Source organism: Halichoerus grypus, chromosome 3, assembly GCF_964656455.1.
Source record: "Halichoerus grypus chromosome 3, mHalGry1.hap1.1, whole genome shotgun sequence".
Lineage (NCBI taxonomy): Eukaryota > Metazoa > Chordata > Mammalia > Carnivora > Phocidae > Halichoerus > Halichoerus grypus.
In genome coordinates this window covers 70,369,559-70,386,780 of record NC_135714.1, presented here as the reverse complement: position 1 = coordinate 70,386,780, position 17,222 = coordinate 70,369,559, and the positions used below count along the sequence as shown (strand labels likewise).

At 38.7% G+C, this 17,222-nt stretch overlaps 1 protein-coding gene across 1 annotated transcript in view; it reads left to right on the top strand.

The window, feature by feature from the left end:
* The window catches only part of HSD17B11 (hydroxysteroid 17-beta dehydrogenase 11), a 39,431-nt gene extending 22,239 nt beyond the window's left edge, over window positions 1–17,192 (top strand). The window contains exons 6-8 of the mRNA XM_036096741.2: window positions 190–327; window positions 11,373–11,489; window positions 16,322–17,192. Of these exons, the coding sequence (XP_035952634.1) occupies window positions 190–327; window positions 11,373–11,489; window positions 16,322–16,412 (346 nt within the window). The 3' untranslated portion in view covers window positions 16,413–17,192. The remainder of the gene's footprint in view (window positions 1–189; window positions 328–11,372; window positions 11,490–16,321) is intronic.
* The last annotated feature ends 30 nt before the right edge of the window (window positions 17,193–17,222 follow it).

Below are 17,222 nucleotides of genomic sequence, written 5' to 3'. Positions count from 1 at the left end.
CTATGAATTTACCTGAGGGTCTATAATGCACATTCTGATTCGATAGGTCTGGGCTGGACCCTGAGACTCATCTGATGGCCATGAGGCTCGGCACAGGACCACACTTAAGTAGGGAAAACAGACATCTGAAATAAGTAGATGCAGCAGCTTTCTGGAATTACTTTGTGACCTCTCTCTGTTTATTTTCAGTTCAAGCAAGTTTGCTGCTGTTGGATTTCATAAAGCTTTAACTGAAGAACTGGCTGCCTTAGAAAGAACTGGCATCAAAACAACATGTGTCTGCCCTAATTTCATAAACACTGGCTTCATCAAAAACCCAAGCACTGCGTAAGTTGAGACAGAAAGGAAGACAAAAGGGTTGGTGATTACTATGAATATCAGCCATTCTGTGGCTGATAAAAAAAAAAAAACTATTTTTCTTAAATAGTTTAATCCTTCAAACACCTGATATTCAATGCCCTTAGCTCATCTCAATTTCAGCTCCTGCGGAGTGTGGGGAAACAGGTGGAGAGACAAAGAGTGGGAAAGAATGTATATAAACATAAATATGAGTTAACTCAGGTGAACTTGCTAATCCTCCTTTCTTTCCTTTTCCTGGGCCATGGTTCTCTGACATACATTCCATCAGGAGTGCTTGGGAACCACGTAGGGGTCCCACCCAGAGATGTTGATTGTTTGGGTTTGGCCGGGATAGGGTGGTGGTGGGGGAAGGGGCCTTGGGGCTCTGTTTAACAAGCACCATTGGCAGTTCAGATACAGATAACCCAGGACCACAGTGTGAAAAACACCTTCCTTTGGTAATCTAGAGGTTATCCTCCAAAATGAGTACCAGTCTTTACTTGGTTAAAAAACAAAAGTAAAGGGGCACCTGGGTGGCTCAGTCAGTTAAGCGTCTGACTGTTGAATTCAGCTCAGGTCATGATCTCAGGGTCATGGGATCGAGCCCTGCATGGGGCTCCGAGCTGGGCATGGAACCTGCTTAGGACTCTGTCTCCCTCTGCCTCCGCCCCTCCCCCTCTCCCTCTCCCTCTTTAAAAAATAAATAAATAAATACAACTATAAAGGATCAGTTCTGAGGTTAACTTTTAATGTTTCTCCTCTTTGGGAATAATTTTAATGTCTTTGTAAACACGATACATACTTTTTGAAAAATTCCAATATATAGAAAATTACAAATAAGTAAGAAAGTTTCTTTTTGAGTTTCCTTGAAACCCTCTATCCAGTGCAGACTACTCTTAACATTTTGATGAACATTCTTCTAGACATCTCTCTGTGTACTGCTTAAATGTCTGAATTTTATGTCACTGGCATATATTACACCTGGGGTTCTGGAGGCTGTAAGTTAGGTACTTATTTCGCTCAGTATTATGTTGTGGACATCATTTCCTGTCAGTAAATAGAGTTTTATCATAAATTCTATTGATTACTTAGTCTGAACAGTTGTGTCTACTAGTGATTTTTTTTCCCCTGGCACAGCTGTAATAAACATCCTAGTGCACACACATTTTCACATTTTGGTACCATCTCCTTCAAGTAGATTTTATTTTTTTAAAAGATTTTATTTATTTATTTGACAGAGAGAGACAGTGAGAGAGGGAACACAAGCAGGGGGAGTGGGAGAGGGAGAAGCAGGCTTCCCACTGAGCAGGGAGCCCGATGCGGGGCTCGATCCCAGGACCCTGGGATCATGACCTGAACCGAAGGCAGACGCTTAATGGGGAGCCACCCAGGCGCCCCTTATTTTATTTTTTTAAAGATTTTATTGATTTATTTGTGAGACAGAGAGAGCATGAGCGGGGGAGGGGCAGAGGGAGAAGCAGACTCCCCGCTGAGCAGGGAGCTGGACAACAGACAATGTGGGACTTGATCCCAGGACCCTGGGATCATGACCTGAGCCACCCAGGCGCCCCTCCTTCAGGTAGATTTTAGAAGAGGGGTTTCTGGGTCGAAGGGTATTCAAATTTTAAATATTCCTATGTACGGCCAAACTGGGAAGTGTTGTACCAGTGTGTAGCATGGTGCAGGAAGAGCACACCTCCACTTCCTGCTTCCTCACTGCTCTGCCTTCTGGGCTGTAATGCCCTTTCCCTCTGTGAAGGATCGTCTTTGTTTTCTGATGACCCAGTAGCTAGATCAAAGTGTTTTCTTATGTTTTTGGGTAGTTTGACTTTTGTGAATTGCCTGTTTCATGGCCTCTGCTCATCTTTTCTACTGAGCTATCGAGTTTTAAAATTGGTATCTAGGTGTTCGTTGTACGTTTAAGACACCCTTTTATATGTCATAGATGTTGCATATATTTTTCCCCAGCTGACTATTTGCTGTTAAACTTATTCTTATTTAGTTTTACATTAAAATTTCTCGTTTTTTTTCCCTTCATGGCCTTGAGTTTCTGCGAGGTGTTTATGAAGGTCTTTTTCACCCCAAGCTTATGAAAGTATCTACCTATATTGTTTTTCTAGTACTTTTATGGTTGCATTTCACATTTAGACCTAATTTACTTTAAGAAATAAGGTCCGGTAATGCTTAATTGTTTTCCCCAAATAGTTAATAAGTTATCTTGCATTATTTATTAAATAATACATCATTTCCTTCACTGCTTTGAAATGTCATCTTTATAATCTGCATATTTACTTGGATTTACTTTTGGATTATCTATTACACTGTTAAGATTCAATTTTTAAGTTTTATTCTGTCTCCTCAAATTTTCTCCCTCTTTTCCCCCATTTATCTGCCTTTGGTGAAAATATATTTTATGTTAATAAAGAATATTCATTGTGGCCCTTTGGGAAAACAGCAGATTCTATTTAAATACATCTTAACCTAAATATGTCTACCCACAGGTCGACAGAGTAGAAAGCCAACATCAGGTAGAAATTTGGTAGCTGTCCAAAGATCTCAAGCCCCCTGCAGAATCTATCAAATTGTCCAAGAGCCTATTTTTTTTTTTAATTTATCTATTTATTTTAGAGAGCACACAGGGGGAGGGGCAGTGGGAGAAGGAGAGAAACCCAAGCAGACTCCAGGCTGAGTGCAGAGCCCAACTCGGGGCTTGATCCCATGACCCTGAGATCACAACCTGAGCCAAAACCAAGAGTTGGACACCCAACTGACTGTGCCACCCAGGTGCCCAAGAGCCTATTCTTAAGATACAATTTTGTTAGAAAACAAAAGCGGACATATTTACTTTAGAAGGCCAGTGTTTTAATTCATCTGTATTAATCAAGTAAACCCTAATTGAACCCTGAAGAGAGAACATAAAGGACAAATTAATTTGGGGGGCTGAGTAGTAGAGCTCACCAGGAGGAGTAGAAAGAGGATAAAACTTCACTAACCTGTCAAAACAAGTACTATATGATCTCACTTATGTGTGGAATCTGGACTGATAAAAACACAGAGTAGAATGGTAGTTACCAGAGGCCGGGGATGGGAGCACTGGGAAGATAGTCATTTCAGGGCATGAACTTGCAACCAGTGGATAAATAACTTCTGGAGTTCTAATATGCAGCATAGTGATTGTAGACAGCAATACTATATTATAAACATCAAAGTTGCTAAGAGGCTAGATCTTAATTGTTCCCATCACACACATACACACACACACACACACACAATCATGTGGTAGAGGTGTTAGCTAATTCCATGGTAATCATATCGCAATATATAAATGTATCAAATCAGCACATCATACACCTTAAACTTACATGTGTTAGGTGATGTGTTGATTATATCTCAGTAAAAAAATTTTTTTTTTAAAAGAGTCCATTAAAATTAAAAGGAAGTGTCAAAGGAAGAGGTGAGTTCCATCCTCAAGGATAAGATTTGCCAATTTCCTCCCATTATTTTCAGGAGAAAAACCCTCACTGGACCCTGATATAATATATTTGAGTCAGTTTTTTCACCCAGACTCTCTTTTAGCAGTTAAAAACAGACACCGTATTTTTTAAAAATTCTAATTGAATTTTTTTTTAAGATTTTATTTATTTATTTGACAGAGAGACACAGCGAGAGAGGGAACACAAGCAGGGGGAGTGGGAGAAGGAGAGGCAGGCTTCCCACGGAACAGGGAGCCTGATGCGGGGCTCGATCCCAGGACCCTGGGACCATGACCCAAGCTGAGGGCAGTCGCTTAACCGACTGAGCCACCCAGGCACCCTGTACTTGAATTTTTTAACCTTGCCCCCAGGACAAGGCTGCACAAACTAACCTTCCTTGTGGGCAAGAGTGCCCTCTTCTGGCAAAGCTCTGCTAGTGACAATTAAAAAATAATTGGGGTGCTTGTGTATATATGTGTATGTGCATATGTATCTTTGCTCACTTTTCTAACCATTTTGTTATGATTTTTTTTTGAAATGGAATTGCTGGATAGAAGAGTAGGAACTTATTTACTTTTGATAGATTTATTAGATTGCCCTCCAGAAGGATTGTCCTGATTTATCCTGCCAACCAGTGGAGTATAAAGTACCCATTCCCCTTACCTTTGCCAGCTTTGAATAGTAGCACACGTTTAATCTTTGTCAATATGATGGGGGGAAAAAGTACTGTGTTATATTAATATATTTTTGACTATTAGAAAGGCTGACAATAATCTTTTCATATTCAATACGTCCTGTTATTTTCTTTACTCCACTCTGCTTATATAAATCAAGCTACATCATACAAGTGCTCGTGAAATCAGCTTAAGGAAGTTCCCTCCTGTTCCGAGTTTGTTGAGTGCTTTTTTTTTTCCCCATGAAAGTATGTTGGATTGTGTCAAATGCTTTCTCTGTGCCTATTGAGATGGTCATGTGGGGCTTTTCACAGGATATATTATAATGATTGATTATATGGTGAACCACTTAGCATTCTTGGAGGTTTTTTTTGTGTGTTCTTTTTATTTATTTGTTTTATTTGAGAGAGAGAGAGAGAGAGAGAGAGAGGAGCAGGGGGGAGGGGCAGAGGGAGAGGGAGAGAATCTCAAGCAGACTCCTCACCAAGCCCAGTGAGGGGCGCAATCTCACAACCCTGAGATCATGAGCTCAGCTGAAACCAAGAATTGGATGCTTAACCAACCAAGCCACCCAGATGCCCCCCACCTTGCATTCTTGCAATAAATCTCACTTGTCCATTGTATATAATCCTTTTTTTTTTTTTTTTTTTTTTACTGATTTTATTTATTTATTTGAGAGGGAGTGAGCCAGAGAGAGAACACAAGCAGGGAGGGGCAGAGTGAAAGGGAGAAGCAGACTCCCCACTGAGCAGGGAGCCTGACATGGGGCTTGATCCTGGGACTCCAGGATTATGACCTGAGCTGAAGGCAGACGCTTAACCGACTGAGCCACCCAGGCACCCTTATAATCCTTTTACTATTATGCTGCATTTGGTTTGATGCTGGATTTTGTTGAGGATATTTATATCTATATTCATAAGAGATATTGTTATTTAGTTTTCTAGTGATATCTTAGTCCGGCTTTAGTTACAGGGTAATTCTGGCTTGTAGACTGAGCTAGGAAGAGTTGTATTTTTTAAAGAACTTTAAGAAGGACTGGTGTTAATTCTTTAAACATTGAGTAGTTTTTCATGAAGCCATCTGGTCCTGGGTTTTTCTTTGCTGGGATTTTTGGTTACTGATTCAATCTGTTGTTAAAGGTCTACTCAGATTTTATATTTTTTCTTGAAATCAGTTTTATTGCTTCGTGTGTTTCTAGGAATTTGTACACTTCTTCTAGGTCATCTAATTGTTGGCATACAGTTGTTCATAGTATTCTCTTATAACCCCTTTATGTCTATAAAGTTGGCAGTAATGTCCTCAATTTCATAATTTGTCTTCTCTCTTGGTCATTCTAGCTAAAAGTTTGTCAATTTTGTTGATCTTTTCAAAGAGCCAACTTTTGGCTTCATTGATTTTTTTTCTTTTTTTCTTTATTTATTTTAAGATTTTATTTATTTATTTGACAGAGAGAGACACAGCAAGAGAGGGAACACAAGCAGGGGGAGTGGGAGAGGGAGAAGCAGGCTTCCCTGCCAAGCAGGGAGCCCGATGCAGGGCTCGATCCCAGGACCCTGAGATCATGACCTGAGCCGAAGACAGACACTTAACCAACTGAACCACCCAGGCGCCCCTTCATTGATTTTTTCCTATTGTAATCTGTTCTCCATGTCATTTATCTCTGCTCTAATCATGATTTCTTTCATTTTGCTTGCTTTACATTTAGTTCTTCTTTTTTTAGTTTATTAAGGTGAAAAGTTAGGTTATGGATTTGAGATCTTGGGGTTTTTTTAAATGTAGGAATTTATAGCTGTAAATTTCCCTCTGAGCATTGCTTTTGCTGCATCCCATAAATTTTGGCATGTTGTGTTTTTTCATTCATCTCAAAGTATTTCCTAATTTTCTGTGATTTCTTCCTTGTCCCTTTGGTTAATTTCCATATATTTATGAATTTTCCTAGTTTTTCTTCTGTTATTGATTTCTGATTTTATTCCATCGTGTTTAGAGAACATATTTTGTACGATTTTAGTCTTTTTTTAATTTCATGAGACTTGTTTTGTGGTTTCACATATAGTCTGACCTTGATAATGTTCTTTGTGCCCTTGAGAGGAATATGAATTCTGCTGTTGTTGGATGAAGAGTTCTATAGATGCTGTTGGTCCATTTGGCTTATACTGTTGTTCAAGTCCTCTGTTTCTTTGCTAATATGTCTAGTTGTTCAATTCATTGTTGAAAGTAAGGTTAATGTCTCCAATTCTTATTTTTAAACTGTGTCTTCCTTCAATTCTGTCAATTTTTGCTTCATGTATTTTGGAGCTCTCTTGTTAGGTATATCAACAATTTTTAATTAAATATTCTTCCCTCACATAAGTTCTCTCTTTCCATTTCCAACAATGTAGCATAATCTGAATTTATTAGATTAAGTGTAATTGGATATCCTGACTAAATTTTTTGGACAGCCAAGAATTTTTGTTCAATATCCTTTTAAAACATCTACCCTCCTACATGAAATATACATAAAAAAATTTCTTTACAACTATGTGTATGGAACTAGAGGGTATTATGCTAAGCGAAATAAGTCAATCAGAGAAAGGTAAGTATCATATGATCTCACTGATATGAGGAATTTGAGAAACAAGACAGAGGATCATAGGGGAAGGGAGGAAAAAATGAAACAAGATGAAACCAGAGAGGGAGACAAACCATAAGAGACTCTTAATCTCAGGAAACAAACTGAGGGTTGCTGTAGGGGAGGGGGGTGGGAGGGATGGGGTGGTTGGGTGATGGACATTGGGGAAGGTATGTGCTATGGTGAGCGCTGTGAATTGTGTAAGACTGATGAATCACAGACCTGTACCCCTGAAACAAATAATACATTATATGTTAATAAAAAATTTTTTTTTAAATTTCCTTTAAAAGTTTAGTTTTCATGTGTGCTACAGAAAGATATTAGTTTTGTTGGCTAGTACCATAAAAAAGAAAATGTTATATAAGAAGGTAACAAGTAGCATTTGTATCGTATGACTGTGTAAAGTACTTCCATGCACGTTACCAGTGGAATGCAGGAGCCGGCTTATACTCATTCAGCAACACTGTTTTGAGAGCTTGAAATCCACAATGGTGAGAGTATGTACACCACAGAAATGAAATGCTACAAAACAGGTAACTGTGTGCTAGAGAGCCAGTTGTGAAACATTCACTAGCATACCACTGCATTAACCCCATTTTTCAGATTAAATACAAAAACAAAAACCTCTAAACTTTAAAGAGTACAAATACCTTCCCCAAAGTTCCTCAGTTACTTAAGTGGTCGCTAGATAATCAAACCATAGTTCTTCTACCTGAAAATACTCTTTGTCGCTAAGTATTCCTATGCCCCCACATGCATTCTCCTTCCCCACACCAACAGATAGGCCTGAAGTATTTTGGGACAGTTTCTACAAAATCCATCACGAGCATTTATTTAATAGGATTTGCAACTCTTTTTTTTTTTTTTTTTTTTTAAGATTTTATTTATTTATTTGACAGACAGAGACACAGCGAGAGAGGGAACACAAGCAGCGGGAGTGGGAGAGGGAGAAGCAGGCTTCCCACGGAGCAGGGAGCCCGATGCGGGGCTCGATCCCAGGACTCTGGGATCATGACCTGAGCCGAAGGCAGACGCTTAATGACTGAGCCACCCAGGCGCCCCGGATTTGCAACTCTTATTAACACTAGACTGTCAGGAAAAAATAATTTTCCACGTACTGATATTTTAATGACTAAGATTTCATTCTGCCAAGATATTATTTTGTGGAAACCTTTTCTTTTTAGCCTTTTAAAAATCTTGGTATTGGCCAGCCATTAAATTTAATGAAAATTTCTTGGCAGAGGCTAAGTTTTTGGGTAAAGAGATCAAGTACACTAAGAAAAGTTTAGTCAGCGCAACACTATTTGATCGGTAGGTTCACAAGGCCACAGTGTGAATGCAGAAGTATGCTATACTGTTTACATAGGTGTTTGTGTGCTTTCCTGAAGCTTGGGAATAGTGAAGTCTGGGAGCAATGTGCTAGAAGGTGAATTTCCTCCTGAACACTTCAAGGCACAAGCATCTTTCAGTTTCTAGGCTCATCCTCCTTGGTGCTCTGCTTATGTCACTGGCTAAATGAGGGCTTAGTCTTCCTCAAGCTTCGATTGCCTTTCATTTTTACCTCCTCTGGGCCAAAAGCTATCATCTTTATTATTACATTTCCTTTTCTGTTGCATCTCCACATTTTTCCTATATAATACTTCAGGGTCCTGGGGGAGCACAGTATTTTCAGAAATGACTGCCCTATGCTGAGAATGAAAGATCATATCATATATATTTTAAACTCTGCTCTCCTTCATATATTCAATTATCAGGCTCACTTTTTTTAATTTAAATTCAGTTAGCCAACATATAGCAGATCATTAGTTTTTGGTGTAACGTTCAATGATTCACTAGTTGCGTATAACACCCAGTGCTCATCACATCACGTGCCCTGCTCAATGCCCATCACCCAGTTACCCCATCCTCCTACCCACCTCCCTTTCCACAACCCTCAGTTTGTTTCCTAGAGTCAAAAAGTCTCTCATGGTTTGTCTCCCTCTCTGATTTCTTCCCATTCAGTTTTCCCTCCCTTCCCCTATGATCCTCTGTACTGTTTTTTATATTCCACATATGAATCATGCTCACTTTTAAGTACAACACTACACTTCTCAACTGTCCTAATTTTACTTTACTGCATATTTTTTTCTTTCTGAATGAACTATTCTATATTTGTTCCTAATGAATCTCATCCAATTCTTTTTGTCTCACTTCTCTTAACTAATCACACATATTTAAAATCTGCCTCCCCAAAATGTTACTCAAATATTTGGTGATGTTGGCAGATTTCATGAGTGTATTTAATTATGTACCTTTTTTTTTAAGTCATCAATAAAATGTTAAAAACTGAGGACCAATTCTTGCGTAACACCATCCTAAGTGCACGTGTTCTAACATGCAGATAGCAAAGGCCATCTTTTAGAGATCTCATGCTACTCCACAGTGCATATGCCAGGGTGAGGATGCAACATAGAACTAGTAACAAGGCTGAAAATTAAATCAAGACCTAGTAAATATAAGGGTTCCCTATGGAGATGAAGGACCTAGAGCCTGGCACATTTTTTTGGTTTTGTTTTTTTAATATTTTTATTTTATTTTATTTTATTATTTTATTTTTAACTTAAATTCAATCAATTAACATATAATGTATTATTTGTTTCAGGGGTACAGGTCTGTGATTCATCAGTCTTACACAATTCACAGCACTCCCCATAGCACTTACCCTCCCCAATGTCCATCACCCAGTTACCCCATCCCCCCACCCCTCTCCCCTCCAGCAACCCTCAGTTTGTTTCCTAAGATTAAGAGTCTCTTGTGGTTTGTCTCCCTCTCTGGTTTCATCTTGTTTCACTTTTTCCTCTCTTCCCCTATGATCCTCTGCCTTGCTTCTTAAATTCCATGTATCAGTGAGATCATATGATAATTGTCTTTCTCTGATTGACTTATTTCGCTTAGCATAATACCCTCTAGTTCCAGCCACATCGCTGCAAATGGCAAGATTTCATTTTTTGATGGCTGCATAATATTCCACTGTGTGTGTGTGTGTGTGTGTGTGTGTGTGTGTGTGTGTGTGTATACACCACATCTTCTTTATCCATTCATCTGTTGATGGACATATGGGCTCTTTCCATAGTTTGGCTCTTGTGGACATTGCTGCTATAAACATTGGGGTGCAGCTGCCCCTTCAGATCACTACCTTTGTATCTTTGGGGTAAATACCCAGTAGTGCAATTGCTGAGTTGTATGGTAGCTCTATTTTCAACTTTTTGAGGAACCTCCATACTGTTTTCTAGAGTGGCTGCACCAGCTTGCATTCCCACCAAAAGTGTAGGAGGGTTCCCCTCTCTCCACATCTTCACCAACATCTGTCATTCCCTGGCTTGTTAATTTTAGCCATTCTGAACTGGTGTGAGGTGGTATCTCATTGAGGTTTTGATTTCTATTTCCCTGATGCCAAGTGGTGTTGAGCATTTTTTCATGTGTCTGTTGGCCATTTGGTTGTCTTCTTGGGAGAAATATCTGTTCATGTCTTCTGCCCATTTGTTGATTGGATTATTTGTTCTTTCGGTTTTGAGTTTGATAAGTTCTTTATAGATTTTGGGTACTAGGAGCCAGGCACATTTTTATATTTTAGTTTTCTCTGACACTTTAGAAATTGTTCGCTGAAGAGACTTAGGATATAATAAAATTTGTATAATGGTATTTGACTTTTCCCCCAAGACTTCTAAAGACTGTTTTTAAGATTTTATTTATTTATTTATTTAAGAGCGAGCACAAGTGGGAGGAGGGGCAGAGGGAGAGGGAGAAGCAGACCCCCCCACTGAGCAGGGAACCCACCAATGTGGGGCTCCATCCCAGGACTCTAGGACCATGACCTGAGCTGAATGCAGATGCCCAATTGACTGAGCCACCCAGGCGCCCCAAGACTTCTAAAGATTTAAAAGTGAATTTGTCAGTCCTAATCTAGCTCAATTATTTTTTATTCCTGGCTACATCTATAATTCTCATTTGCAAAATAGGGACTGTAGTCTCTCTGTCACAGGCTGTCGCAAAACTTCAGTGAGATGGCCTACGGAGCGTGTTTAGCACAGTGCACAGTATGTGATAAGCACTAAATAAGTGGTTGTTGTTAATATTCATGCTAAAGCAGCTACTATTTGGGGGCACTTATAATGGGCCAGATACTACAAGTCCGTTATGTTATGATTCCTATGGTAATTTAACTTCTTTGTTTAGCACCTAACTAAAGCGGAAGCTTCTGTGAAATGTTTTGTTGCTAAAGACTGCTTCTGATTTCAGTTTGGGACCCACCCTGGAACCTGAGGAAGTGGTAAACAAGCTAATGAATGGGATCCTGACTGAGCAGAAAATGATTTTTATTCCATCTTCTATAAGCGTTTTAACAGTGGTGGAAAAGTAAGTGATATTTACATTTATTAGCATTATAAATAAAGATTTATGTATTACATGTTTTTACTCAGATTTCAAACCAGACATTTGATAAAGTACAATTGAATGGAATTAAGGTATATAAAAACGATAGGCTTCAATAATCCATCAGTTTTTAATACCACATTTGTTAATCCTTGGAGCAACGTTTGTATAGCAGTCATTTACTGAACTGAATAATTTCCACAAGTTTTTAAGTTTTCTTTTTAGAGAAAGAGAAGTGTATATTTCTGAAAGTCTTGTCTCATAGATGAATGACTATAAAGGATAGTTTTTAAGCATCACTACATAATGGAATCATAGAACAATAATATTGGAGGAGACTATAGTTAGGTGTTAGATATTCATCTAAATATACAAAGATAATCATCAAGCTCTTATTTTGTGCAAAATCATACCGAAGCATAGGAATAGTTAAATAATCGTCTATGATTTTAGAGATCCTTGAGCCTTACTACTTGAACGGACCAGTGGCATCAGCATCACCTGGGAGTTTGTTAGAAAAACAGAATCTCTTGATGTCCTGAATAGAATTTGCATTCTTGTAGGATCCACAGGTGATTTGAATGCATATTCAAATTTGAGAAGCATTTCTTTAGAGTAGTAGCTCTCAGCTTTGTTCATAGTGGAATTCACTTGGGAGTTTTCAAAATACTAACTCCTGGGACCTACTCTCCAAGACTGTTGTAATTGGCCTGAGGTGTGGGCTGGTCTCTGAGAGATACAACTTTCCAAGTGATTCTGATGTACAGCCAAGATTGGAAACCACTGGCTTAACCACCTTCCTGATAGCACATTGCCTCATTATTCATATGAGAACACTGTGTGGCAGTGAGGCTGGTCCAGGTCATGAGGGGAATGTGAAGAGGTGGCTTAGGTTAAAAGAGGGAGGGAGGGAAGGAAGGAAAGGAGGGAGGGAGGGAAGAAGGAAGGGAGGGAGGGAGGAAGGGAGGGAGGGAGGGAGGAAGGGAGGGAGGGAGGGAAGGAAGGAAGGGAGGGAGGGAGGGAAGAAGGGAGGGAGGGAGGAAGGAAGGGAGGGAGGAAGGAAGGGAGGGAGGGAGGGAGGGAGGGAGGGAGGGAGGGAGGAAAGAAAGAAGGCAGGGAGGGAGGGAGGAAGAAAGGAAGGGAGGGAGGGAGGAAAGGAGGGAGGGAGGATGGAAGGAAGGGAGAGAGGGAGAAAGGGAAAAAGGAAGGAAGGGAGGGAGGGAGGGAGGAAGAAAGGAAGGGAGGGAGGGAGGAAAGGAGGGAGGGAGGAAGGAAGGGAGGGAGGAAGGAAGGGAGGGAGGGAGGGAGGGAGAAAGGAAAAAAGGAAGGAAGGGAGGGAGGGAGGAAGGAAGGAAGGAAAGGAGGGAGGGAGGGAGGAAAGAAGGAAGCCACCCAGCCTCTTGTTCTCTGTCCCTACGTGGTGGGGTATCAGGATCACTTGGGAAGATAATTTTTAAAAATAGATTCTTGAATCTCACCTCTAGAGGTTTTAATATAGGATATTTTGGTTGGGACCCAGACATCTGTATTTTAACAGGCAGTTGCCACAGGCAGTTGGTTCAAGATTATACTTTGAGAATTACTGACCTAGGAACTGAAAAAACTTCAAAAGATCAAAAGCATGTCAGGCTTTTTAGCCCCTTTTTAGCCCATTCTGCAAGGAACTATGGTTGAACATACCTTAGAAGTTTAGGTAGTAAAACTCAAGGATTTCCTGGGTGAATAACCAAGTTAAAACGTGTAATGTGTTTAGCATTATTCTTGTTACATTTCATAAGTAAGCACTCTGACTACAGTCCCTTAGAATGTAAGTCTATGAGGGAAGGAAGTTCGCCTGTTTTCATCACTGTATGTAATGCTTGTACTTCGAAGAGTTGATAGACACATGGGGGGGGCACCAAAATGTTTGTTGATTTAATAAATTAATTCTATTTCCTAGACCTTTAGCATAGAGACTCAAAGTTTGTGCTTTGGAGTTAGATGAAGCTGTGTTTGTGACTTGCTCACCACATGAACATAAGATGAGTTGTTTAACTTCTTTGAAGCTCAGTGTCTTCATCTGTCACATGGAGACAATAAGACATTATAGGACTGTGAGGAATAAATAAAATGATGCATTTAGAGTATTTAGTATACTATAAATACTCAATAAATGTTATATACAGCTATTATTATTATAATTAACGCTATTATTAGCATTGCCCTGATTTTTCTGACTGTGAATGTTTGGTGCTCAGTTGCCAAGCCTTATTTTCATGCCATCTGGTCAGATGTCTGTATATGCAGCTGACCCTGAACAGCATGGCTTTGAGCTGCAGGGGTCCACTTAGAGGGGGATTTTTTTTTTATACAGTACAGTACTTTAAATGTATTTTCTCTTCCTTATGATTTTCTTAATAACATTTTCTTTTCTCTAGTTTACTTTATCATAAGAATATAATATTTAATACATATAACATATAAAACATGTGTTAATTGACTATTTAAGTTATCAGGCTTCCAGTCAACAGTAGGCTTTTAGTAGTTAAGTTTTTGGAGCGTCAAAAGATATATGTGTGTTGTGCATGTTGTGCAAGGGTCAACTATGGTTACCCCAACTTAGATAATCTGTTTAGATTCTCTCAGTCTCATTGGAATGTGACAAATTCCTCAATATTCTTAAGTACAGGCATATGTCATTCTGTTGCCCTCCATCTCACCGTACTCTCAGATACTGGGTTTTTTACAAACTGAAGGTTTGTGATAACCTTATCAAGCAACTCTACTGGTGTCATTTTTCCAACACCATTTTCTCACTTCATGTCTCTGTCACATTTTGTTAACTCTTACACTATTTCACACTTTTTCACGATTGTATTTGTTACGGTGATCTGTGATCGGTGATTACAGCTCACTGAAAGCTCAGATGATGGTTAGCATGTTTTTAGCAATAAAGTATTTTTTAATTAAGGTCTATAAAATTTTTTTAGACATAATGCTATTGCATACTTAATAGACTACAGTATAGTGTAAACATAATTTTTATATGCACTGGGAAACCAAAACATTCATTTGACCCACTTTATTGTGATATTCTCTTTATTGCAGTAGTTTGGCACCAAACCTGCAGTATCTCTGAGGTTTGTCCATTTAGGGTGGGGAGAAAAAAAATGTTAGACCTACTACATGTCCGTCATGTACAAAATAAAATGTTTAAAGCATTGTATATTAACACATGGATTCTTCACAAGAGCGCTGTGGAGTAGGTGTTGATTTTTCCAATTTCATGTGGGGAGTTTAAACTCAAAAGTTAAATAACTTGTTCAGCATTATGCTCAAAACCAAGTGCTTTATCTACATTTTCATTTAGCAGTTCTGTCTCCTTAGTCTCTCAGTGGAACATTTTTAATAATATTTTGGATTATCAAGTATAAAATTAGTTCCTTTTATCACTTCCTTTCCATGTCATGGTTCTTATTTTATTTTATTTTATTAAGATTTTTATTTATTTATTTGACAGAGAGAGACACAGCGAGAGAGGGTACACAAGCAGGGGGAGTGGGAGAGGGAGAAGCAGGCTTCCCGCAGAGCAGGGAGCCCGATGTGGGGCTCGATTCCAGGGTCCTGGGATCATGACGTGAGCCAAAGGCAGACACTTGGGGTGCCTGGGTGGCTCAGCCGTTAGGCGTCTGCCTTTGGCTCAGGTCATGATCCCAGGGTCCTGGGATCGAGCCCCACATCGGGCTCCCTGCTCAGCAGGAAGCCTGCTTCTCCCTCTCCCACTCCCCCTGCTTGTGTTCCTTCTCTCGCTGTGTCTCTGCCTGTCAAATAAATAAACAAAATCTTAAAAAAAAAAAAAAAAAAGGCAGATGCTTAACAACTGAGCCACCCAGGCACCCCATGTTTCTTGTTTTAAAAGCCTTTAGCCTCTCAACTCTTCAGTTCTAGACACCTCCTCTCTTAGATCTTCGGAGAAACATAGGCATAAATATATTTCGAAAACTAAATATTTCAAGTCACTCCTACCCTAAAGGAGGTGAAGCCTCCTTCCTTTTCCTTTTGAAAACAAAATGGATTTAATTGGAAAGAACATAGAGTAGTGACTCAGAGTTAAAGCTCCTAATTTTAAGACTAATCTTGTTTAAGATGATACCTGATAAGGGATACATCCAAACCACAGATTAGAGATATGTATTATCTCTATTGATTGAGAAACTACTGATGACAAGAAGTTGCTATGAATTTTTTTTATGTTAGCTGTCACAGCAGCACTTACATCCATTAGGAAATAGTGCAGGGAAGTAAGAGACACATCATGCCTTCGTTTTTAGACAAGGCTTATAGCACATACTCATCCGAGGCTCTCCATAGACCATAGGATGGAAAGCTCCATCCTACAGGCATTTCCATAGCCAGCTGTGGATGAGAAAACAGCATTATAATGGGGAGACTTTACAAATACCCATTGTTAAGTGGGGACTAGGGCAATAAGGCTGAAGTCTGGTTTTTTAAGAAATATCCAAAAAACTTCCTTATTCTTAAAGGAAAGAGAGAAAGAAAGAAAAAAGAAAGAGAAAGGAAGTAAGTCCAACAAAATAGTTTCCATCTTGTATGTGCCTGTTCCTTCCTCTTATTGGATGTGGTTGTATTCCAGTATTTGATTTATACGTTACGTATAGCTGCCTCATATGTAGAATAGAAATTAAAAAGTTCCTTTCCTCATGCAAAAAAAGATGATACATGATAAATGTAAGTATTTTAAAAGAAGATATTTTACAAATACACTTAATATTAATTTCCTAATTATTTTCATGTATCTTTTTTTTTTTTTTTAGGATCCTTCCTGAGCGTTTCCTGGTATTTTTAAAACGAAAGATCAATGTTAACTTTGATGCAGTTATTGGATATAAAACTAAAGAACAATAAGTCGTACATAGACTACATTCCACATTTAGTTGATGTGAATACATATCTTCAAAAATACCTGCTTTCCAAAACATCATTATATTTAAGTAGCATAACTTAAATTCTTCTTCATACATTAGCTATAAATAAATAGGACTGGTTTACCAGGGTTAAGTTGATTTCATCTAATATTAATCAGAACTTTAATGTTTAGACTTCTGCTTTTCCTAATTATCTTTTTTTTCTTCAGTGTCATCTTTTGAGGCCCTGGCAGTCCTCATTTATTATCACTTGTCCTTTATCTGAAAGCTGATTTCATATAATACAAAGAGGGGACAATCTTAGGAATTGACCTTATAGAAAATGGAGAAAAGGAACAAAAATAATTTTATAATAATTTCTAAGATTTTGTGGCTTGTGAAGTCTTTGCAAAATTTGTACTATAAATGTATAAGATATATTTTTATTTCTAATTGCACTTAAATTTATATAATTCACATGTTTCCTTTTCTAATCTCCATAAAAACAAAAGCTTCAGACTCTCTAAATACAATGAGGGACTGAATCTAGTGGCATTTCAGAATGAGTTTCATGTGATGTAAGAAATATCACTGAAACATTTCATCTTACACATTACCACTGTTTCCTGAAAGATGCCTCACGTTTCAAAGCCAAACATTTCAGCTCAAAGAAACTAGAGATTGACACGTGTTGCACATATATAAAAGCATCATTGGAATTTGAGGCAGAGAATTAGGAGAATGTACCCACAGTGGCAACAATAAACAGATTACACTTAAACTTTTGTCTCCATCTTTTCATCTTGAACAG